This window comes from Aspergillus piperis (genome assembly GCF_003184755.1).
Source record: "Aspergillus piperis CBS 112811 unplaced genomic scaffold BO85scaffold_4, whole genome shotgun sequence".
NCBI lineage: Eukaryota > Fungi > Ascomycota > Eurotiomycetes > Eurotiales > Aspergillaceae > Aspergillus > Aspergillus piperis.
This window is the reverse complement of record NW_020291594.1, coordinates 352,590-372,825: the sequence shown is the minus strand read 5'-3', so window position 1 is coordinate 372,825 and position 20,236 is coordinate 352,590. Positions and strand designations below refer to the sequence as shown.

Sequence of the window (20,236 nt, the reverse complement as noted above, 5' to 3'; positions counted from 1 at the left end):
TCGGGACAGGGGCCGTCCCTTTCTAACTGTCATGGGCAGGGAGTCCCCGAATGCGAGGGGTAGAACCATGGATGGTAGGGAGTTTAGGTTGTTGGTTTGGCACTTGGGAGTTGCTGTGGTTGCGGTGGATTGAAACCAGGGGCTGGGAAGAAGAGGAACCGCGTTGCTTAACCGACGCGTTCCCAGCAAAAATAGAAGTACAAAAAACAGTAGGAGAATGAGAAAAAAAACCCCTCCAACTTTCCAGGAGTCACGGTCCAAATAATTCAGACATCTTGTGTAGCGAAATCCCCGCCCCGTCAGAGATTGACAGCCTCACGACTCAAGCAGATCCTCTGCTATTTGGGAAAAATGAGGGCTTCACCGGGTCTCCTTCGCCGGCACGGAAGCCCATCCGGAGGGTGGGGATAGCCCGCCTCGAGGCACGGATGGCAAACAACAAATTGAATGAATGCAAATAATTTGTTATGAAATCTCCAGCCATCAAAAGGAATTGCCACTATTGACTGTCGCTCAGATCCAATGCGGCATGCATCAATAGCCGGCTTCTCCAACGGTGTTGAATGCTCTGTGTGGATCCCTTCAGTATGTTTTGATTTTGACACTGAGCTACATCGACCACTCATGCCAGAAACCATTCATTTCATCCCGAGTAGATTGATGTCTGCCTTTAGTTAGCCCGACGGAATACGGGCTTGACTCCGACTGCAGGATGCAGGATCATCTCAGTGAGCAATCTTACTGCTCCTGCATGGGCCCCTCCCCCCTCCTCCCTCCTTTTTGTGCAGGTCCCAGGCGGACGGTAGCCTCTTGACTTTCTTTTCCCATTTGGAGGAAAGTCGCGGACGCTAAAATGCCTGGCACAGGAGCACTAAGCGGATCTAACAAGGTCGATGGAGCGATTGATAGAACGCAAGAGCAGTCGACTAGCAGCACACTGCAGACAGCAGGCCCGCATGCCGAAGTGTAATTTAAATTGGCGTTAATTTTAGAAAGAAGTCCCCGAGCTGATCCCCAGTCAAGGCCATTGTTCCCTCTGAGTCTGGCATGTGAACCCGACCCAGAAAAGATAACAGGAAAATAATACCGGCACATATATGGGGACCACATTGCGTGGACCTTCTTTGACTGCTGGCTGACGTTGGTCCCTGACGGAGGAAGGGCCTGTCACCTAGAAATCCAGTTTGGCCGTTTCACCATCGACAGGCCATGATGTGTCCCAACGTAATCCTCATCTCACTGACACACAGGCCTGCGTAGGAGAAGACCATCTTGCCACATGGAAGCCATTTGTCCGAGCGCGTCCGCAGCACGTGGCGGATTTTCCAAAAAAGAAACGACCAAGACGATTGACTGCGATAGATCAGATGCTGCCACTATCCGAGTTCCACCGCACACAAAACAGCCGACCAGCAACAAGCAAAATCCAAATTAAATCCAAATGCTTCTCACGGGATCGTAGCCCTCGCAAGTCCGCGGAAGCCCGGTAACGTATTAGACCAGGGTTGTTCCGCAATCTCCGTCGATCGGAAACCGTTTCCAGAAAGGCAAAAGTCCCTCGCAGCTCGCCATACACACAAAACAAACAAACAGTAAGCAATGGTGCAGCAGGAACTCCTTCCCCCCTGAAGTCCGCCTGTAATAATTGCTTTTTTGATCTTCGTCTTTATCTCGGCACGTGCAACGGACAGGGACTGGCGGGATGGGTGGCATTCCTAGAACATTCCTGATCGGCTACTTAGTGCCTGTCTTGCTTTTTCTGCTTTGGAGACTAGTCTTCTGACTGGTCTTCTTCAAGGGATCCCCAGTGACTAACCAGCCTAAATTTTCGTATCCCTGCAAGGAGAAGACGGCTAGGATGAACCCATTGCCGCTGTTATAGCACGGTTAGGAGAATTTTCTGCAGCATGAGCATCCCCTGAGGACGGCTCACGTCGAGAAGCTAGCGACTGACTGCCGTCTAAGTCTGCATGTTCGCGATCCAAGTCCTCTGTCAGTCAGCTATCTTTGAGCGAAGCTCATAGCTGTCTCCGAATGGCGGCTCACAGGACCCTTTTCGAACTCTCCACTGCTTGATGCCCAACAGAGTATTGATATGATGCCGTCCGGATATCCCCCTAACAGGAAATTCAACGTGCTCAAGCTCAAGTATATCTAAACCTGGTTAGCATCAGTTAGTCTACGGAATGTCGGTCTGCTTATGGCCCAGGCTGGCCGGAGTGACCTACACCGACCAGGCGCAAATCTATGCCAAAGAGACAGTGATGTTACGAAGTCGCGGCCTGGCTCTGCTGGTACACCTCGTTGTTCCGTTCATCCGATGTCCAGAATTTGCAGGTCCATGATGTGTCACGCATTCTGTCGGACAGATCAAGTCCCCTACAGCAGGTGACTGTTGTCAGAATAAGATCAATGTCACGACACAGTTCTGCATGCACTCATCATTACCGATGGCTGCATACCCGGGTTACTCAGCCCACCAATTGCTATGATCGCATCCAATGGAGGCATGGGTTTATGCAATTAGGACCTCATCCGAACTCATCATCCAACCTCGTGCAAACTTCACGTAGGTACAGGCAACTACCCCCGGTCGGCCCTGAGTTTCCGGAGTATATTCATGCCGCGGCATTGATACTTAAAAGGGGATATCATGCCATCAATCGTACGATTGTTGACCGCTGCTCTACGCACAGGCATATGCTCCTATCAAGGAATAGTAAGGTTCCTCCTAGGCAACATGTTCCTTTCTCGTCGCAGGGAACACCTTCCTCATCGCTCTTGGCGGCTATCGAACATTACCCCAAGATCTTGGTTATTGCGTAACACTGGCGTCTGGTATCCTGCGCTATGGGTATAATTTAGTCATCGTGGGAAATGTTTCCGCCATTCCGGAGTTCCAGTAAGCACTATTTCGAGTTGTGTCTTCGTAGCATCTCTGACCTCGTGAGACGCGATTTCGGCCGTCGATTGAACGGAGCACTCATCATCCCGTCCTTACGGCTGAGCCTATGGGACGTAGCTAGCCCCCTTGGCGGTCTCTTCGGCGCTATAGCCGCAGGACAATTTACAAGATTGTGCTGGATGCAGCTAACCTCATCAGCATGCAGACCTTGTCCATATTTGGCCGTGTGCCTCTGATCATTGTCAGCTTAAGCGTCTCGATCCTCACTCGGATAGGCATAGGGATTGCCGGCTGCATCCCGGAACCATTAGCGTTTGGTAGGTTGTCTGCAAATGATAAGCAATAACCAAAGCCAATTGTCGTTCAGATACACGGGAATCATACTAGTCACGGTAACCACGGCCTGCGGTATTGGTGCATGGCCAGCATCCTACGCTGTCGGTGGAGAAGCATCGTCTCTGCGGCTTCGGGCCAAGTCCCAAGGTTTGGGCTGGTTCGTTGCCGGACTCTCCAGCGTCGATTTCGACCTCGTCTTGCCGTACATCTCCAACCCTGATGAGGGTGCCCTGCGCGGTAAGACCGTTTTGTATGTGCGGGCTTCTCGGCCATTGCCCTCGTGGGAACATGGCTTTACTTGCCAGAGATGAAAGATCGGGCGCCCAGCGAGATTGACGATATGTTTGGAGCAGTCGTACCTGCACGGCAGTTCAGAAAGTGGTCCCCACTGATTGCTGATCCACCTTCTTCGGATCGTTCCCCACAGGCATGACTAGCCGACGCAGGCGACCAATCCACCGGCGCGTCAGTCGAGTACGAAATTTTGTTTAGCCCGAACTGTTCCTGGGTGAGAGCCTTTAGGAGCAGATCGACAGAAAGCCCAGCCGATGGATCTTCTTCTAGGCTCCAGCCAGAATGCACGGCCAAAGACAGCCTGAGGAAGAGAAGTGCCAAGCCATGACATCCTGTAGTATAGCAGTTTTAGAGGTTAGGAGAATGATCTGAAGGTCATTTGCAAAGACATCTGGAACAAAGGAATATGAAACGGCCATACAAAACCATACTCAACAGCTGTCAGAACAAACCCACTTAGGCAAAACTCGTATGATCATGAGCTACAAAACGTCATTTGACATGTGTCATTTCGTAATTTTAACTAGATACAGGAAGTCATAAATGAAATCTACTAGCCTTATCGTTTCGTATATAGCGTTTCTGTGGGCCTCACAACGGCGGCACGGAATGCTCGGGCACTGTGAAACGAGGTTTGGGGCAGAGTCCATGGACGGGGAACTTGGGCTCGTCTTTCGCCGAACGAAGTCCGTAACCAGTGGGGCGATACTTCGCATCTTGGTGAAGCAGCGTTGTTCGGCACGCTGCTGGTAGGTCGAGCTCTGATGAGAAGGGGTCTCGGCAAGAGTGTGGGCTTTTGGTCGCGTCATAGAATGAGACTCGCGGGCAAACCGTCGAACTGCTATGGAACCCAACCCATGTATAGGCATATATACCATGTGAAGAGGCCGATCATCCCTAGGCTTCAACAGCAGCCTGAATGGCCTTCTTCTTGCCCTTCCTGTAGACACGCTCATCATTCGGATCGAAGCCTCCGTTACCCCACAGCGCCCAGTCCTCGGTTTCTCTCATATAGTCCTCCGGCGTGAACGAGGTACCGTCGGCCTTCTCCTTCTCCAAGAGCTGGAAGAACCTATCGTAATCGATCCGGGAATGCCACTTGCCATTAACGTGGAACCGCTCGGACGCGATGAGCGCGCAACAACTATGAGCATGCTCGGCGGCAATACCATACTTCAGACCACGGCGCTCTAGTTCTGCGTTGAGAGAAGTGACAAACTGCTGGATTTCTTCATAGAAAGGAACGTTCTGCATTGTCAGTCCAGCTCCGGCGCTGGTGCTGGTACCACAGTAAGTCACGCCTTTAATTTCAATAAAGCAAGGCAGAGCCTTCTCAACCAGGTTAGCGTATCCAATCACTTCATCGTCAATGTTGAATCCCTTGACCAGCGTAAGACGGAACACCGTCCGCTGGTAATGACGCTTTTCCCGAAGGATGTCCAAGCAGCGCTGGAAACGTTCCCAGAAGTCGCGGTGCAGAGGCCGATCGATCTTACGTAGGCTCTCGCGGTTACTAGCATCGATGGAGACATAGAGTTGCGTCACCCGATGCAACGTTTCAAGCTGGTCGGGGTGTTGGGCGTTGCAGACAAGGAAACTGGAGATGTGTTCGCTGTGCAGCATGTCCAGGAAACGATTAATATGGGGATAGAAGATCGGCTCGCCGACCAAGCTGAGAGCACAGTGACGGATCCGCATAGCCTCGGCGAATCGCTCCGCACGCACACCCGGAACACCACGCATCATCTTGATCTTCTTGTAATGACCTTCCTTGACTCCATTGAAGATGAGTTCCGGATCATCCACCTTCCAACGCCAAGTGGTGCCGACAGGATTGGTACCATGACGCCAGCAGAAGATGCATTTGTTGCTGCAGGAAAGCGAAGGGGTTGCCTCCATGCACAGGTGAGAGCGAATACCGTAGAACGAGAACTTATAACAGGAGCCACGACCACGCAGGGCGGACTTGGTCCAACGACAGATCTTGACGCCAGAGTGCGAACCAACAATGGTATATCCTTGCTTAGTCAGAGAGGCATAGGTGGGCGAGGTCTTGGGCACCATCTCTTTCTCAGTGGCGGGCGCAGGAGTCTTTCCACCCGTAGTGAAATCCACTGGAATAGGGGATCCGGATGCAGCGTCCGAACTGAATTTGATATCTTCCAGGTCGACCACCGACTGATTCTTGTTCTTCTTCCGACCGTTTGCCTTGTCGGAGTCCGAACCTTCGTCGTCCAAATCCTCCTCATCACTTTCGAGCGGATCACCACTACCGGGGACACCTTCACCTAGGCCGCCATTTTCGACAATATCACCGAGAATATCCTGTAGGCCACGGGACCACTCCTTCAAAGCCGAATCTGCGTCGCTCTTGACATCTCCAAAACCAAGAGGGTAGGCCCTCTTCCTGCCTGTGAGTTTCGCCATCCAGCGATCCAGTTCCTTGGCCTGTGAGCAGAAACCTTCCTCTTCGGTAGGCCATCCTTCTCTGTCGCCAAACCCGAAGACAGAATAGCCAGCGAGACCAGACAGAGGTGCAGTATCAATGCGAAAGTCATGATGAGTTTCATCGAGGTGACCGAGGAAGGTGTTCAAGATGGTATCGATGTTGTAAGTCGGGATCAGCATGCAATAGACATAGCGTGTTCCTGGCGAAGTCGAAGGGGGCTTCGGGGCGCTGATGAAGTAGTCGTCGAAATCGACATAGGACAGGTCGTGAATCTGGGGGGGAAGGAGGCCTCGTTCCCGATTTTCAGGATCAGCCCGATCGCGCGCAGCAGCACGCAAATCTTCCAGCAAAACTTGGGCATATCTCTCGGTGTTTGCGGTCAACGAAGCGAAGAAGATGATAGGTTGAATGAAGGAGACAGGGGGTTCATGGTCAGAACCTCTACGCCGACCAGCAACCTTTAGTGGCTTCTTTCCTGTGACCCGCTTCGGACCGGCCTGCTTTTGCGACGCGTCCTTCTCCACGACCGAGCGCTTTGAGTCGGCTTTTACATCCTTCTCCGTAGACTGGCTAATGGTCTTTTCACGTTTTTCCGGGGAATGGCTGCGAGGCGACGACGGGATGGAGGAAGCAGTAGCAATTTTGGACTTGGGCTGCAGCTTATGATAAGCGCGAACGAGAACGACAAGGGTAGCGAGAGCGAGGAGAAGAGGCAAGCGGTAGGAATGCCAGAAGGCCAAAAAACCTATGAAGATGAACTGTTAGTGCTTGTGAGGCTGCAACGGACGAGCAAAACTACCTTCGTTTGCAGATGCCTCCATGTTTAGTGTATCAAGACAAACAAACGAGTTCCGTGTGACAGTGGTGGGATCTGAGACCCCTTGTGGCGGCGTGAAGGCTCAAAGAGGCGGGCCAGATAGAGTACCTATGGGCGGGGAGCACTCTGGGAGGGGTTGACGGAGTCCTGGGGACACATCGCAGTAACCGACTGAATCGGTACTTGGGCGAAGGCGAGTCGCAAGGACCGAAATCGATGAGACTAATACAGTCCAGACCCTTCTCTAGAGATAGAGGTCAATGCTTGATAGTGAGTAGTTCTGGGGTAGGATGGATGAACTTCCTCGGGATTTTCGAGGAAATTTTTGGCTCCAGCGGCGAGGCCTCTGATTGGCTCCCGCACTGAACTGCCTGATAAGGAAGGTACTTTGGCAGAGTGTGTTCAAGAATCTGAGCCAAAGAGATCTTGTATCTAGAAAAGTAGAAATAATATATTATATTATTTCTAATACGATGTGATTACAGGTTTGGCTTGGTTTCAAATAAGAGTTCCATTCAGAAAGGAAGAGTAAGATGTGGTGATACCAATTTCCGATATCCCTGTATTAGATTAATGGGATGGTTGCCCTTTTGGCTGAGCTCCCGGGTATTAATAATATACCATATATGTATGGGCACAAGAGTTGTTCCGGATAGTGTCAATGCTTCTCATTCGTAGTTCAATGAGATTGATCCTATTAGTTATTTCTGATAACATGAGATTCTACATACAAGTTCAAAATCAATGTGATGCACTGATAACTGCTAAATCATAGAATAGCTAATCCACGGTAGATGGTTGGACCGCTAGATATGGTAGTAGTTCTAACCGAATTTGGCTATAGGAGAAACACTATCAAACAAAGATCGTATTGTGGGAAAAGAGGCTGTCTAGCTACGTGACATACAAATCATCACCAAATTGATTTGCAACCATTTTTATTGATACTGGATAAGGTCGGTATATGAAGATTCATTGTCAACAGAATTTAGTGTCGATTCAAAACATCAATAAGCTATTCTCCCCAACCGGGACAACTTCGGCCTCCCCATATTCCTGCCCATCGTAAGCCTGCCTTACTGACAATATTCACACAAGGTATACCAGGCTTTGTAGAGTATCAGAAGATTTTTATAAAGTAAACCTCTTTGCAGCTATAATACCCCATTTTCTATTTTCTTAGCCTCTTTAAGCTTGTCTTGCTCAAGGTAGTATCCTATAAGTCTTGTCATGCTTTGAATTATTTCCTTAACTTTCCTCAAGCTTCCCTATCGGGCCAATACCCTTGCAAGAAGCCTGCGGTGGCATAGTGGTAGAACGTCACCAGGAAGGCTCTGCTTGTACAGGAAGAGATAAAAGGCCCTTTTCTTAGTAATTAGGGACTACAGGTTTAAATTTCGTTGCGGACACCTACTCTACCTGGAGACATCTACGCAGAGAAAGTCTAGAAAATTTTACTCCTCTGGAACCCGGATCTAGACTCAAGATTAAGTATATATATCACAGTCAGAGAAAGGGGCACGGTAGTTTCTATATATTTCTTTATATAAATTCTGTCTAAATAATTAAATTCATAACTAGCTTTGGAATCAACCCTGTATAAAGAATTATTAAAAGTAACTATACAGTAACAAGGAACAATAAGGGATTTAGATTCTGAAGATATCCAGTCTAGATATATAAAAGAATATCAAGCTGTAAATATATCTGTTTATATAAAGATTTCTGGACTTTATACAGGATCTGTCTATTTATTAAATTAGAAATTTATTATAGAGCTCGAAAGTCTTCATACCAGGCAGAGAGCATTATCTATATAGCTATACACGCAACCAGGCGGCTGCATTAGGTTAAAAGAGATCAAACTAATCTAAACTAAACTGAAGCCTTGCGCGATAATGTGTGCGTCTAAGATAAAGATAACCAAACTCACCGAATATTTCTTTTTCCAGCTGCACTATTCTGTGTGTGAATTCCTCAGCCTCCTCAAGCTTGCCTTGCCCGCGGTATATCAACACCAAGTCTATCATGCATTCACACACTTCGCCCCACATGTTTTCGGCTTCTCTAAGCTTGTCTTGCTCGCGGAATACTGATACAAGATTTGCCATGTTTGGAAAGATTGAGTCCAATAGTTCTTTGGCTTCCCTAAGCCTGCCTTGCTGACGGTAAATTGACATAAGATTTCCCATACTTTTAAGAGTACTGGGATGTTTCTCACCAAGTACTTCTTTTTGCAGCTGTAACACTTTATCTCCTAGTTTCCCAGCCTCATTAAGCCTGCCTTGCCAATGGTAAACTGACACAAGATTTACCATACTTTGAAGAGTGCTGGGATGTTTCTCACCAAGTACTTCTTGTTGCAGCTGTAATACTTTATCTCCTAAGTACTCGGCCTTAATTAGTTCGGCATGCCAAGGTTGATGTGGCCTAAGATCTCGAGTTTCTTGATGAATGCTGGAACGTTTCTGACCAGGTTTTTCCCACACTATCTCCGACACCTCAATTGAGATTTGCCGGGCAAGCCATGGTCGGCCCGGCTTACTGTCTAGCTGTACGAGACTGGCCATTCCTTCAAGAACATGGGGGTGTGTATCACCAAGCTTCTGCCGCCGTAATTCCAGTACCCTGGTTGCAAAGGCATCTGCAGGTATAGGATCTCCTCTCAAAATCTGTGGTCTTCTGAGGCCCTTCGGCAAACACAACATTTCCTGTAACGTATGTTCGATGGTGGAGAGCTGGTGTCTGGGATTTCTCTCTTTGCATATTGCCTCCAATACCTCGATATATATGTCGTCCACTGACAGATTGTAGTTCGCCTGGACTGAGTTTTCCGAAGCAAGACCAAGCAGTGCATACACTTTATCCCTTATATCTGAACTTTTATGCCTTCCGTAAGTCATCAGTAAGTCCGAGAGGGGTAAGTGCTGGTCATTTGGAGGAAGGTTGTCCCAGAGCATTTTCTGCGCGATCATCACCGAACCTGTACATTTTGAGATACCCAATGAATCATGGTGCACGACATGGGTTTTTATCTTCTGGCGAAGAGATGCCAACTGATGCCAACCAAAGCTTTTTGTGCCGCAGTAAAACATGACATCTTTTGCGAGCATGAGCTCTTGGACGATCCATATTCGACTCCAATATGGTTTCTCCAGTAGACTTTGTAATGCTTCCTCCAAGGCTGATCTGGTTTCTTGAGCTGGTAAACCTGGATTTGCGATATATCTAATAGCGAGGTCACTGGAATCAGTGGCTTGGCCTAGCCATACCACCGTAAGTTCTGCTCCGGCATATATATCCCTCATCATGTTGACTTGGTGATTTCGCTCTGAGATACTGGACTGATCGATACATATTGCGTCGATCCAGAAGAGCTGCCATCTCCGGTATAAGTTCATGGTACTCAGAAAGTTCCAAAGATTTTCTTGCACGTGAAACTCCATATCATCCAAATCAATTGGTTGCCTGTTCTGCGGAGAACCCCAGGTATATGATAAAGCAACGTAAGATGGACAGCAGGTTCGGTCGACAACATGTAGTTTGCAGCGAACTGTTTCAGACGGTGCAGATGGCAGTAATTCAAGAAGCCTAATACATTTAGAGGACGGATCCAAAGGAGAATAGGTGAAAGCTTGCGCCATTTGACAGATGTAAAGAATCGCTTTGTAGTTCGTACTAAGCTGGTTGAACTTGTAATACTTGTGATAATTTGACCCAGCACTTGTGAGATGATTCTTCGTTAACTATTTATCCAGCCTAGTTATCTAGTCAGGCTGACAAAATCCTAGCCTCACAGCCACATGATGACGTGGTCAGGCACCCACATGTGACAGGGTCAAAATCAACTGCAACAGTATCAGATGGTCAGACCGAAGCCGAAAAGATTAACCTAATCAGAGTTGAAGAAATTTTGATATTGGAAGAGATCTATTACAATATAAAATTTTATTAGTGTCAAACAATCTAAGATATATGGCCTCTGGGTTGATACCTGTATGTATCCCCATAAGTAATGTCACTGTTATGACAGAACTCGGCATTCATGGGTCTGAGAAGCAACCATGAAACCCCATCAGACGTCCCGGAAGTGCTACCGTCAATGAGCCATACTGGCAAAGCTTAACTGGGTGTCTTTAACATCGAATTCCCATAGAGTCCTTGTTCCCGACGGGCTTCCTAGCATGCATGAATTGATATTGTTATCTGCGTTGATGGCCCTATGGATGTGTTTCGCCAAATGCGATCCCGATTTCACTGTAGCTCATGCGCCGACGTTTCGATTTTTAGCTGAGAACTCTTTGCTGTTACTTTTCTATCTGCACAATTGAAAGTCTCTTTCTAGTATGGCGTACTATGGCGGCGGCGAGTGGTTGGCGGAGGCGAAGGCGGAGGAGGCGTTGGAGGTTGTGGAGGCTAATAGTGGCATTGATACTTCCTCTCTTAGCATCCCATAAAAGTGCTTTCAATATACAAATGAATAAGGCAATTGAGCACCTGATGAAGATGTAGCCGGTGACGGAGGTGGAGGCGTTGGAGAGCGTGATGATAGTGCAATAGGTGAGGGCTGTCCATTAAATCAGTACTTGTCTTCCTTGTATCCATTCCCCAATTGCGTCATCATACAGTTCTCGGGGGTAACGGGGGCGGTGGTGGAAGTTCCTAGTATGTTTGTATTAACATTTTACTAGTATACTCGTAAAAGGCGGTCCAATGTACAGTTGTGTCCTGCGCGAAGAATACCTCCTAGAGCCTATATCAGCATCTTTTCGAACAAACAAGAAGCCGAAATGGGGGTATACAAGTAGTCATATTGCTCGGCGGCGCTGTATATAAAACCGAATGTCGGTATGGAGGTCGATCTGAGAATCCTTCTTGGACTCTCTCAGTTTAGATGACTGTAGCTCTTCCACTAGTCCATGTTGATAGTTTAACAGTACTTTCTTCAATGGCGCGGAAGACTGATGACTGCGACATGTAGCATATATATAAAGTGGAGACGATCATTGCATCCAGCAATGTATGAGAACAAATTTTTAAACTTGAACAACTGAATACTATAATGAAGCCATGAATGCCGAGTTATAGGCTTTTTATAAACCCCAGGGGTTGGATCCTCCCTATATTCTGGTTCTATAGACAGGTCCATGTCTATCCTGATATTCACGAATTGTAGTGATACTTTTTATATACGCGATTCATTATCCTCCTCTTGTCCTTTTATTCTTTTTCTCTTTTTCCAATGACATATGAATTGACAACTGATCTGTGAATCCCAAGCACCCATGATATAATACCTGGGTAGCACACACACAAGGGAATATATGGGCTATTGCTCAGTGCATGTTTAACATTTTATCAGCTCTAGCCGGGTGATGCCGTTTATGATACATTCTCTCCATGATTTATTTTGTTCGGTAGATGCCGACAGCCATGTTCGAGGTAATAGATTCGCTTCCCTGTGCTCTTCTGCGATCCACAGATATCTTCGACTCGGGCTTGGTCAGGATAAGCCATACGTAGTACAACTCAGGTGAACATTCATCAGTATCAGAACTAATAGAACATCACAACCGAGACCATCTCAGAAATGAATGCATCAGCGAGTGACAGTCCAGGGTTACACTGCTGGCATGCCCGCCCTTCATCTGATGCTTCTTTTTTGGGGGGACGATACAGCTTCCGGCTGGTGACGTGAATGGGCAAGCGCCAAGAGTATGATTCAATACTGACAAGTAGTAGCAGGTTATACTCCATAAGCCCCTCTGATGTCCCTCAGGAGCTAGCTCTTCACTAATGCAGATTTCAAAAATGGCACCAGGAGTGGAACCGTAAGTGAGCAGTCACTTAGTTGTCTTGATTCTACTCAATCGCTTTATTATTGACTAGCATACGACCCAGCCCCGAACTACCAGAGTTTAATCCTCAAGCCAAGAACGACAGCTCAAAGACGAACAAAGAGAAATCAGTGCATGACGTCCACAAGGAAGAGCCTGTACGTGAGACGTTTAAGTTGTACTCATCTACTAGTAAATGTTAACACTGATCTAGCAGTCTTCCTCGACATCTGGCTCGGGCTCAGGCACCTTCCAGCATATTTCTAACCCCCCTGTGGCCGTCAGACCAGATGAGTTCGATTACTTGCACGGTAGGATCTCTGATTGAAGATGTTATAGTATATACTGAATACAGCGGTAGCCGCTCCTGGCGCTTTCAAGTGCGCTTTATGTCGACAGTGGCATACGAAGAGATGTCCGTGGTTGATCAACTATTAAAGTAGCATTATTTGTACTTTGCTTGCTTACGTGACGTTGGTCCTCTTGAGGGGTGCCTAGCTAGTTTGATGTCAAGGCTAGTAGTTTGATAATTCTTTGTTGTTATCTGCCACGCCTATTTCCCGATTATCTCTACGTAAAAGAATGTTTATGCAGTGATACTAGTCCGAGGGGCCCGCATTATGCGCACCCCCAAGTCAGGACAACTCATCCTCAACCGGGAGCGCCCCCTCCGCCTGCATCTGAAGGGCAACCTGATCCACATCTCTCCACACCCGCAGCAGGTTCCCGCCAGCAACTTTGCCTGCATCCTCATCACTAACTCCGCGCCTCAACAGCTCAGCAATCAAATCCGGATACTTAGACACATCCTCAAGACCGCGTGGAACAGTAGGTATACCGTCAAAATCGCTTCCCAATCCAACATGATCGAATCCAATCAAGTTTCCAATGTACATGATGTGGTCCACCACGTGCTCCAGAGTTGCATGCTCGGGATCAAACTCAGGCAGGCCATTCGGATCGTCAGAAGCAGTACACGAAATAAAGTCAGGGGAGAAGTTGACCATTACAATCGAGTTACGCTTTTTGACCAGCTCCAGAACATCGTCCGGGACGTTGCGGGGGTGGGGGCAGACTGCGTACGCGGAGCTGTGACTGAACATCACAGGAGCGCGGCTACCAGCCCAATCGTCTTTTCCAGCGCCCAAGACATCCCGCATAGTGTCCACACTAACGTGAGACAAGTCGACTATCATGCCAAGCCTGTTCATCTCGAAGACAAGATCCTTACCGGCGTTGCTCACTCCGTGCCAGACCGGGTCTGCCTTCTTGATGCCGCCGGGTATTTCGACAAGCGCTGCATCAGCATAGCGATTGTGGCAGTTATGAGTGAGAGTTGCATATGCCACGCCGCGATCATAGAAGTTTCGCAAGTGAGCTAGGGAATTACCGATGGAATGAAGGCCCTCCATCCCAAGCGGGGAAATGATCTTTCCTTCCTTGAAGGCTTGAAGGGCAGTCGTCCCATTGGGTGGCTCGGAAAAGACATTGGGGTAGGCTTGTTGCAGGCGCAACATGACATCTACCTGTTCAATAGTCTGGCGGACACCTGAATAAAAAACATTAGTAAGAAATACACGGAGGTATCGTGACTATCGTACGTACTCGTTGTATAGGTTGCGTCGGAGAAATCGCTCCAATTCTTCGGACACTCTACAAAGACACTCCAGAAGGTGCCGCCAACTCTGCCCTCAGCGAGGCGTGGCAGATCGACGTGCCCCAGCAAATTGCCCTCAGTGAAGGGAATTCTGAAATCATCGCTGTATATGTGATTGCCAAAAATCTCGCGGATGAAGATGGGTAGATCATCGTGGCCGTCTGTAGTCGTTAGATAAGGCAATTGTAGACATTCAAACCAAGCTACTCGCCTATCAACGGGGTCTCCGACAGAATTTTGTCCACTCGCGACTGTGCGGGTTGTGGGTGAGTGCATCGGCGCGCATTGGTCAATGTGACCAAAACGCACGCAAGAACAAAGGTCAGAAGCACGCGTCCCATGTTGCGCGCCAGAGAAGAGTGAGGTTTTGGCTTCGCAGCTGAGGTTGCGTAGCCGCGCGACGACTCCAGATCTAGTTTGGAATCCATTGTGCGAAGGGAAGGAGGGGTTGTGTAACCCGCGCTTTCCCGGTGTAGCGAGCGATGTGTGTTGATATTGAAATGGCGGATGGGGATGGGGATGGATGAAGCTCGTTGTTATCGCCGGGGAGATAACCGGACCTCCGATGAGTCAACTTGCGTACAGCAGCTGCAGGATTCTGGCTTAGCTCACGGAGTATTGATAAGCGACCGATCACATCATGTTCTGCTGGATGAGCAGCAGCATTTAGAAACAATGTTTCTGCTCAACAAATTGAAGTCATTATGTTTGTGAGCATCGCAGCTGACTATTTGTCGCATATGTTTCCATAGAAAGGTTCCGAATAGGCTCATTGGGACTTCTCGTTGCGGGTACCGCAGGGTACAATGGTCACGTGACACATAATGGTCGATTTATGCTACAATGCTCATGAAGTGACCGAGGTATCAAGTCAAGATTATCTATCTAGTATAAATCTGCATTGATGACAGACCTGGGAGGTGCCGTTGCCATCTACTTGGCACAAACGCCGGCTTGGCTTCAACATGAGAGATGAGCATTCCTGTATAAAGCTATAGAGTGCTGTCTCAAAGTTGATCTTGTGCAGCAGACACTTTAGCGTGCTCAACAACTGTCAGCGCCGAATAATTCCTCTCGGATAACCTCCAAATCCAGAAGCAAATCATCGGCAGAGTCGTACTCCTTGTGCCAGCATTTGCGAGTGATTTCACTGCAAGCATGCGTATCCTCTGGGAATTGCTGCGATGCAAACCTATGCTCGACTCTTTCAAACCACGCATCTTCTCCATCAACGATGTCAGGAAACATGTCATGCCCCATCATAATAAAATAGATAGTGCATCCCAGGGCAAAGAGATCTGTTTGCACATCCGCGTCAAAGGGGTCGCGACGAGGGCAATAAAACCTGCAAGGCTCTCCGCTCCACCCATCAAGAAGCACAGTGCCATCCTCTGACAAATGCTTCCCTTGGAAGTCAGCTAGCTTCGTGCGTAACCCTTCATCCAGAAGGATATTCCTGGGCTGTATATCACAATGGATAACTCCCCTACTGTGAACCCACGCAACTGCTTCGGCTATTTCTTGGCACCAATTTAGCCTCTGCTCGAGGGATGGAGGTGGATGTGGATGTGCTGGTCTGAGATAGTAGTCATCTAGATTCCCGTTGATCGCACGCTCTAGATATAGCCAGCTGTTGTCTGTGCATCCTTTCACTTTGATGATATGCTCGTGAGGTCCGACAATCTCGAGGAGGCGTCTCTCTGTGTCGAGCCGACTTATGTCTGTGCCATCAGGCGCGAGAGGGTACTTCAAGACTGTAGTCTCATCAACTTCTCCTATCCATGCACTTCCACCTGACGCAATCACACGCTTGACTCCAGGAGGACAGTACGCCCGATAATCTCTTATTTCAGGCTGGTTCATAGTTCTGAGTTGCGGTGCTTTTTCGGGGGGTTGGGTTATCGCTGTCGGGTATAGACAAGAAGCAATAGACTCAGATTATTCTGTTGTACCCTGAGGTAGAGCAAAGAGTGGAGTGACTCCACAAACAATAGCCACACGTGCCTTCCTTTTTCTGTACATGTGGGTGCACGTGCTGATCTATATTTGTATCGATTCACCAAACTCTGTTCCAGTTATTCTTCGTGTAGGTAACCATTATTCGGTGCCAGGGTGTCAGTAGTAGCTACATAATAGATTCCACTACAATAGCTACAATATAACAACGTAGACAGAGAGCGTTTTGTATTGCAAATACAATAGGCAAAAGATCAAGCTAACAACAAACCCATAACGATGTTGGCGGCAGCACGTCTCTTGTGAGTGAAGTCATGGGCTGTTGCTAAACAGTATTCAAGGGCCTCATAAGTGTAAGATGTCAGTTAGTTTGACTCAGGGCCATTGGTGATGTTACAACATTCACCTGCCACAAAGATGGCTTCTCATGATGGTCCCAGACTCTCATTGACACCCATAGTCACAGACTATTATTGTTCTTTCTTGTTCCTCCGAGCAAACCAATTTGTAAAGAACCTGAGTCCTCTGCTTCTATCAGGCGAGATCTTCTCATCACCATCGTCTAGGTATTATTAGTCTTCGGATCTTCTACACGCCTCAAGATCATTTTGCTCATACCGGGAGGATGAACACAGAGTGGACAGGCAATTTCTCGATCTTCAACTATCTCATGCGACGAAGTGGTCAAGCCATCCTTGCCATCATGTTCATTGCAACCAAGCCCATATGGATTACTGCAGGATACCTTTGTTACTTCATGGCATTTATGCTTTGGGGAAGCAGTGCAACTCTCGTATTCTTTGTAGATATGGTGAGTTTCACACCCACAGCCCCAGGATTCTAGACCACCAACACAGCCCTCGCACGTATTATCCATTGGTGTAGGATGTCCTTTTTGGACTGGTTAGAGCTAATGCTATTGATAGTGTCGTGTTGTGGAGAAGATGTGTCCAAATCAAGTTAGAATCGTGGCACAGAGTCTTTATATAGATCGAGTCGTCTTGTCTAGGAAGGTTATGTTAGATTCCTACACTATCTGTTATTGAAATGTGAACCGTCAATTTCCGTCGCTCTCTATTGAAGACATCGAGGTGGATGATCCCTCATTTTTATCTCTAGACGCTAACGGGAGCTGCCAGTCTCTAAATGGTGGTAGAAATTGGAGGAAACAGTTATACGGACAGACAGCTAAGCATGAGCATTTTCTTTCATATATATCCAAATGGTAGTGGCATATTTTCGAATATGTCCGTTGTCACACCCATCTTTCTTATTTATATCAGGTGAATTTGCGTGTATACGAGACTGATTTTAGAGCATACGAAGATGTAATTCAAGGTTAGTAATAGTGGCAGATGGCGGCGCCGCTAGAATGTACGCAATTATCAGGGAAATTGTATCCAGCGAATCCAAGGCACATGGTCCACAGCCGGGGAAGCTCTCTTCGTCATCTCAGATCGACCCTTCCTTCAACAAACATCTCGCTGACCAAAACCCATGATCCAACTATCCGTGCCAAAAGCTTATGCAGCTTATCCAACCCCTATTTAGCCAGTGATCATGCGACTTGATCGAGACAAACCAGTTTCCAACTTCAGACTGACCTTACAAGTCCTTTTCTAGCTTCAGGGTACACAGCGTGAGCTATCTATAACCTGTCCCCGCCACCGACATCACGGTACCATTCCAGCCAGCATCTAGGGGTGGCGTCTTATCGCCAGACTTAAGACTACCACTTGTCCAATTGGTCTTTCTGTCGATGCTTTTCCGGTTCAACAACTAGTGGAGATCGTCGCATTTTTCTCGCCAGGCTGCAGTGATGACTTCATAGTCAACAAAGGCTGGGCAACGCTGCATAATAAGCACCCAAAAGATGATGTACCTTGATATAAGCAGAAACTCCTGCTAAGCTCCCCAACAAGATCGTCTTCCAGCGATCATCCACAGAACACGTTGGTGCCTCGTTATAAGTTGATCACCGTTTCATCCTCAATCATCTGGTTTCCACCGGACGATCAACACCCCGAACGAGCAAGTCACGCAAGGGATGCCGTTACTCCAGATGGAGGATTTGCAGCAGCATTCTTCGCATCCCATACCGCATCACCAACAAGGGCAAGATAGGCCTGGGAAAATCCGGTCACTTTGGTACATTGCGCAAGCAACCCGTTTTGTTAACCTCCCTTGCAATTGGCGATGGATAGATCATGTATTTCTCCGGGTCGAGATTTGATCGGAGTTGGGGAAAGCTTTTGCCCAGCGTGGCACTCTTCCCTGTTGGGGATCGGCCGCATTCCAGTGCCCCGCTGGTAGTGCTCTCTTTGGCCTTGGGAGAATTGATAGCTAGAATGCCGTGCGTGTATCGTGCTCCCCCATTGCGTTGGATGTGTTATATAAATTTTCCGGTTGGGACTTGGAAAGTGCTTGGTTTTTCTTGTGTTTGGTGATTATCCCCTGTCTTATCACCAGGTCCGATGGAGTCAACTCAGACGAACCAAGAAACAACAAACACCAAGTCATCCGAGGACTATATTTCTACGGACAATGGCGACCATGAAAGCAACGATTCGGTCACGAATCCCAAGGCGAGCATTGACATCGATGCCGCCCCAGATGGCGGATATGGATGGGTGATTGTTGCGTGCGTGTTCTGGCTACAAGTTCACACCTGGGGTATCAATGGGGTGAGTTCACTGCAGTAGAGCTACTAGCCAGACGGCAACAGATCTTCTAACTGCACCAGAGTTATGGCGTCTTTTTGTCCTACTACATGGACAACAACATCTACCCCGGCACGAGTTCACTCGCCTACGCCTTCATCGGCGGTCTCGCCATCGGCTGCGCCTACCTGATGGCACCCGTCACCGTGTTCCTCATCCGCCGATATGGCACCCACGCGACAATTATCACGGGAATCATCATCCAAACAGCTGGACTGATCCTCGCCTCTTTCACCACCCGCGTATGGCAGCTCTTTCTTACAGAGGGCGTCTGCTTCGGCGTCGGCATGGGCATCATCTACATGACCTACCTTGGCGTTCCACCCCAGTGGTTCGACAAGAAGAGCAGCGTTGCAAACGCCATTCCCGCCGCTGGTGCCGGAACCGGTGGTCTCATTTACTCCCTTGGGATTGAAGCGATGATCGAGAATCTCGGTCTCCCCTGGACATTCCGAACATTAGCCATCATCTCTTTGGTCGTGAACCTCGTGTGCGCGGCCTTCCTCCGCGACCGCAACAAAGCCACCGCCAGTCGTCACGTCGCATTTAACTTTCCACTGCTAAAGAAATCCGAGTTTTTGCTTCTTATCGGCTGGGCCATCTTCAGCACCTTTGGCTTCGTCTCCATCAACTTCAGTCTACCCAACTTTGCCATCTCGATCGGATTGACCGCGCGCCAGAGCAGCGTCATCGGCGCGCTACATAACCTGGGACAGGGGATCGGCCGGCCTCTTATCGGCTTATTCAGTGACAGACTGGGTCGGTTGAACGTGGCGACAGCTCTGTCCCTGGTATGTGCGGTGTTCTGCTTCGCTATCTGGATTCCCGCTCGGAGTATGGCCGTGTGCTGTCTGTTCGCAGTAATGGGAGGCATGGTCTCGGGAACATTCTTCGCTACAGTGGCCCCCGTGTTTGTGGAGGTGATCGGGTTGCAGGATCTACCTGGGGCTCTCAGTATCCTGTGGTTGGTGCTGGTAGGACCCGGGGCAGCAGGAGAGGCCATTGCGCAAGCACTGCGACGACCGGAACAGGGAATGGAGGCGTATCGACAGGTGCAGATCTTCGCAGGGATGGTGTTTGTAGCAGCGGCGTTGTGTCTATGGGTGGTGCGCGGGTGGAAGGTGCAGCAGCAGCGGCAGAGAGCTGTCACTCATACAGCGGGGATGTGTAAGGAGGTGATGGAGGTGGAGGTGAGAGCAGAGGAGAAGTCGGGATGGAATGTGTTGGAGTTGGCCAGGGAGATGGTGCGGTACTCTCGTGTATAG

The 20,236-nt window shown here is 48.5% G+C and overlaps 9 protein-coding genes across 9 annotated transcripts; 3 read left to right on the top strand and 6 right to left on the bottom strand.

Moving 5' to 3' along the window:
• Positions 1-200: 200 nt before the first annotated feature.
• BO85DRAFT_220994 (uncharacterized protein) lies at positions 201-761 on the bottom strand. Its single transcript, XM_025654696.1, has one exon. It carries the CDS (start codon positions 636-638, stop codon positions 339-341), a length of 300 nt encoding a protein of 99 aa, XP_025518095.1. The 5' UTR covers positions 639-761; the 3' UTR covers positions 201-338.
• On the bottom strand, positions 612-1,302 carry BO85DRAFT_221005 (uncharacterized protein). Its single transcript, XM_025654698.1, has one exon. It carries the CDS (start codon positions 1,108-1,110, stop codon positions 739-741), a length of 372 nt encoding a protein of 123 aa, XP_025518094.1. The 5' UTR covers positions 1,111-1,302; the 3' UTR covers positions 612-738.
• Positions 1,303-3,015: 1,713 nt separating this feature from the next.
• Positions 3,016-3,868, top strand: BO85DRAFT_517754 (uncharacterized protein). The gene is made up of 3 exons (XM_025664931.1): positions 3,016-3,222; positions 3,293-3,478; positions 3,547-3,868. Exons 1-3 carry the CDS (start codon positions 3,105-3,107, stop codon positions 3,672-3,674), a joined length of 432 nt encoding a protein of 143 aa, XP_025518093.1. The 5' UTR covers positions 3,016-3,104; the 3' UTR covers positions 3,675-3,868.
• A 143-nt stretch (positions 3,869-4,011) lies between these two features.
• BO85DRAFT_466766 (flavodoxin and radical SAM domain protein) lies at positions 4,012-7,145 on the bottom strand. The gene is made up of 2 exons (XM_025662145.1): positions 6,784-7,145; positions 4,012-6,729 (listed from the first exon to the last, which is right to left on the bottom strand). Exons 1-2 carry the CDS (start codon positions 6,803-6,805, stop codon positions 4,433-4,435), a joined length of 2,319 nt encoding a protein of 772 aa, XP_025518092.1. The 5' UTR covers positions 6,806-7,145; the 3' UTR covers positions 4,012-4,432.
• Positions 7,146-8,621: 1,476 nt separating this feature from the next.
• BO85DRAFT_435855 (HET-domain-containing protein) lies at positions 8,622-11,778 on the bottom strand (the record flags this gene model as incomplete). The annotated part of the gene is made up of 6 exons (XM_025658550.1): positions 8,622-8,641; positions 8,735-10,547; positions 10,675-10,731; positions 11,157-11,368; positions 11,428-11,463; positions 11,742-11,778. The coding sequence occupies 6 exons, from the start codon at positions 11,776-11,778 to the stop codon at positions 8,622-8,624; spliced, it is 2,175 nt and encodes a 724-aa protein (XP_025518091.1).
• Positions 11,779-12,612: 834 nt separating this feature from the next.
• On the top strand, positions 12,613-13,076 carry BO85DRAFT_485328 (uncharacterized protein; the record flags this gene model as incomplete). The annotated part of the gene is made up of 4 exons (XM_025663321.1): positions 12,613-12,632; positions 12,703-12,796; positions 12,853-12,949; positions 13,000-13,076. 4 exons carry the CDS (start codon positions 12,613-12,615, stop codon positions 13,074-13,076), a joined length of 288 nt encoding a protein of 95 aa, XP_025518090.1.
• A 20-nt stretch (positions 13,077-13,096) lies between these two features.
• On the bottom strand, positions 13,097-14,932 carry BO85DRAFT_466764 (putative dipeptidase). Its single transcript, XM_025662144.1, has 4 exons — positions 14,908-14,932; positions 14,507-14,855; positions 14,244-14,456; positions 13,097-14,187 (listed from the first exon to the last, which is right to left on the bottom strand). The coding sequence occupies exons 2-4, from the start codon at positions 14,721-14,723 to the stop codon at positions 13,274-13,276; spliced, it is 1,344 nt and encodes a 447-aa protein (XP_025518089.1). The 5' UTR covers positions 14,724-14,855; positions 14,908-14,932; the 3' UTR covers positions 13,097-13,273.
• Positions 14,933-15,339: 407 nt separating this feature from the next.
• Positions 15,340-16,158, bottom strand: BO85DRAFT_366920 (kinase-like protein; the record flags this gene model as incomplete). Its single annotated transcript, XM_025655800.1, has 1 exon — positions 15,340-16,158. One exon carries the CDS (start codon positions 16,156-16,158, stop codon positions 15,340-15,342), a length of 819 nt encoding a protein of 272 aa, XP_025518088.1.
• A 2,567-nt stretch (positions 16,159-18,725) lies between these two features.
• On the top strand, positions 18,726-20,236 carry BO85DRAFT_457055 (MFS transporter; the record flags this gene model as incomplete). Its single annotated transcript, XM_025661487.1, has 2 exons — positions 18,726-18,935; positions 18,995-20,236. The coding sequence occupies 2 exons, from the start codon at positions 18,726-18,728 to the stop codon at positions 20,234-20,236; spliced, it is 1,452 nt and encodes a 483-aa protein (XP_025518087.1).

Coding starts and splice junctions, on each gene's coding strand:
- BO85DRAFT_220994 (XM_025654696.1), bottom strand. CDS start 638: ATGGTTTCTGGCATGAGTGGTCGATGTAGCTCAGTGTCAAAATCAAAA.
- BO85DRAFT_221005 (XM_025654698.1), bottom strand. CDS start 1,110: ATGTGGTCCCCATATATGTGCCGGTATTATTTTCCTGTTATCTTTTCT.
- BO85DRAFT_517754 (XM_025664931.1), top strand. CDS start 3,105: ATGCAGACCTTGTCCATATTTGGCCGTGTGCCTCTGATCATTGTCAGC. Junction 3,223..3,292: donor CCCGGAACCATTAGCGTTTG/GTAGGTTGTCTG, acceptor GAATCATACTAG/TCACGGTAACCACGGCCTGC. Junction 3,479..3,546: donor TGATGAGGGTGCCCTGCGCG/GTAAGACCGTTT, acceptor TTTACTTGCCAG/AGATGAAAGATCGGGCGCCC.
- BO85DRAFT_466766 (XM_025662145.1), bottom strand. CDS start 6,805: ATGGAGGCATCTGCAAACGAAG. Junction 6,730..6,783: donor GGAGGCATCTGCAAACGAAG/GTAGTTTTGCTC, acceptor TCATCTTCATAG/GTTTTTTGGCCTTCTGGCAT.
- BO85DRAFT_466764 (XM_025662144.1), bottom strand. CDS start 14,723: ATGGATTCCAAACTAGATCTGGAGTCGTCGCGCGGCTACGCAACCTCA. Junction 14,457..14,506: donor GTCGGAGACCCCGTTGATAG/GCGAGTAGCTTG, acceptor TAACGACTACAG/ACGGCCACGATGATCTACCC. Junction 14,188..14,243: donor CGACGCAACCTATACAACGA/GTACGTACGATA, acceptor TTTTTTATTCAG/GTGTCCGCCAGACTATTGAA.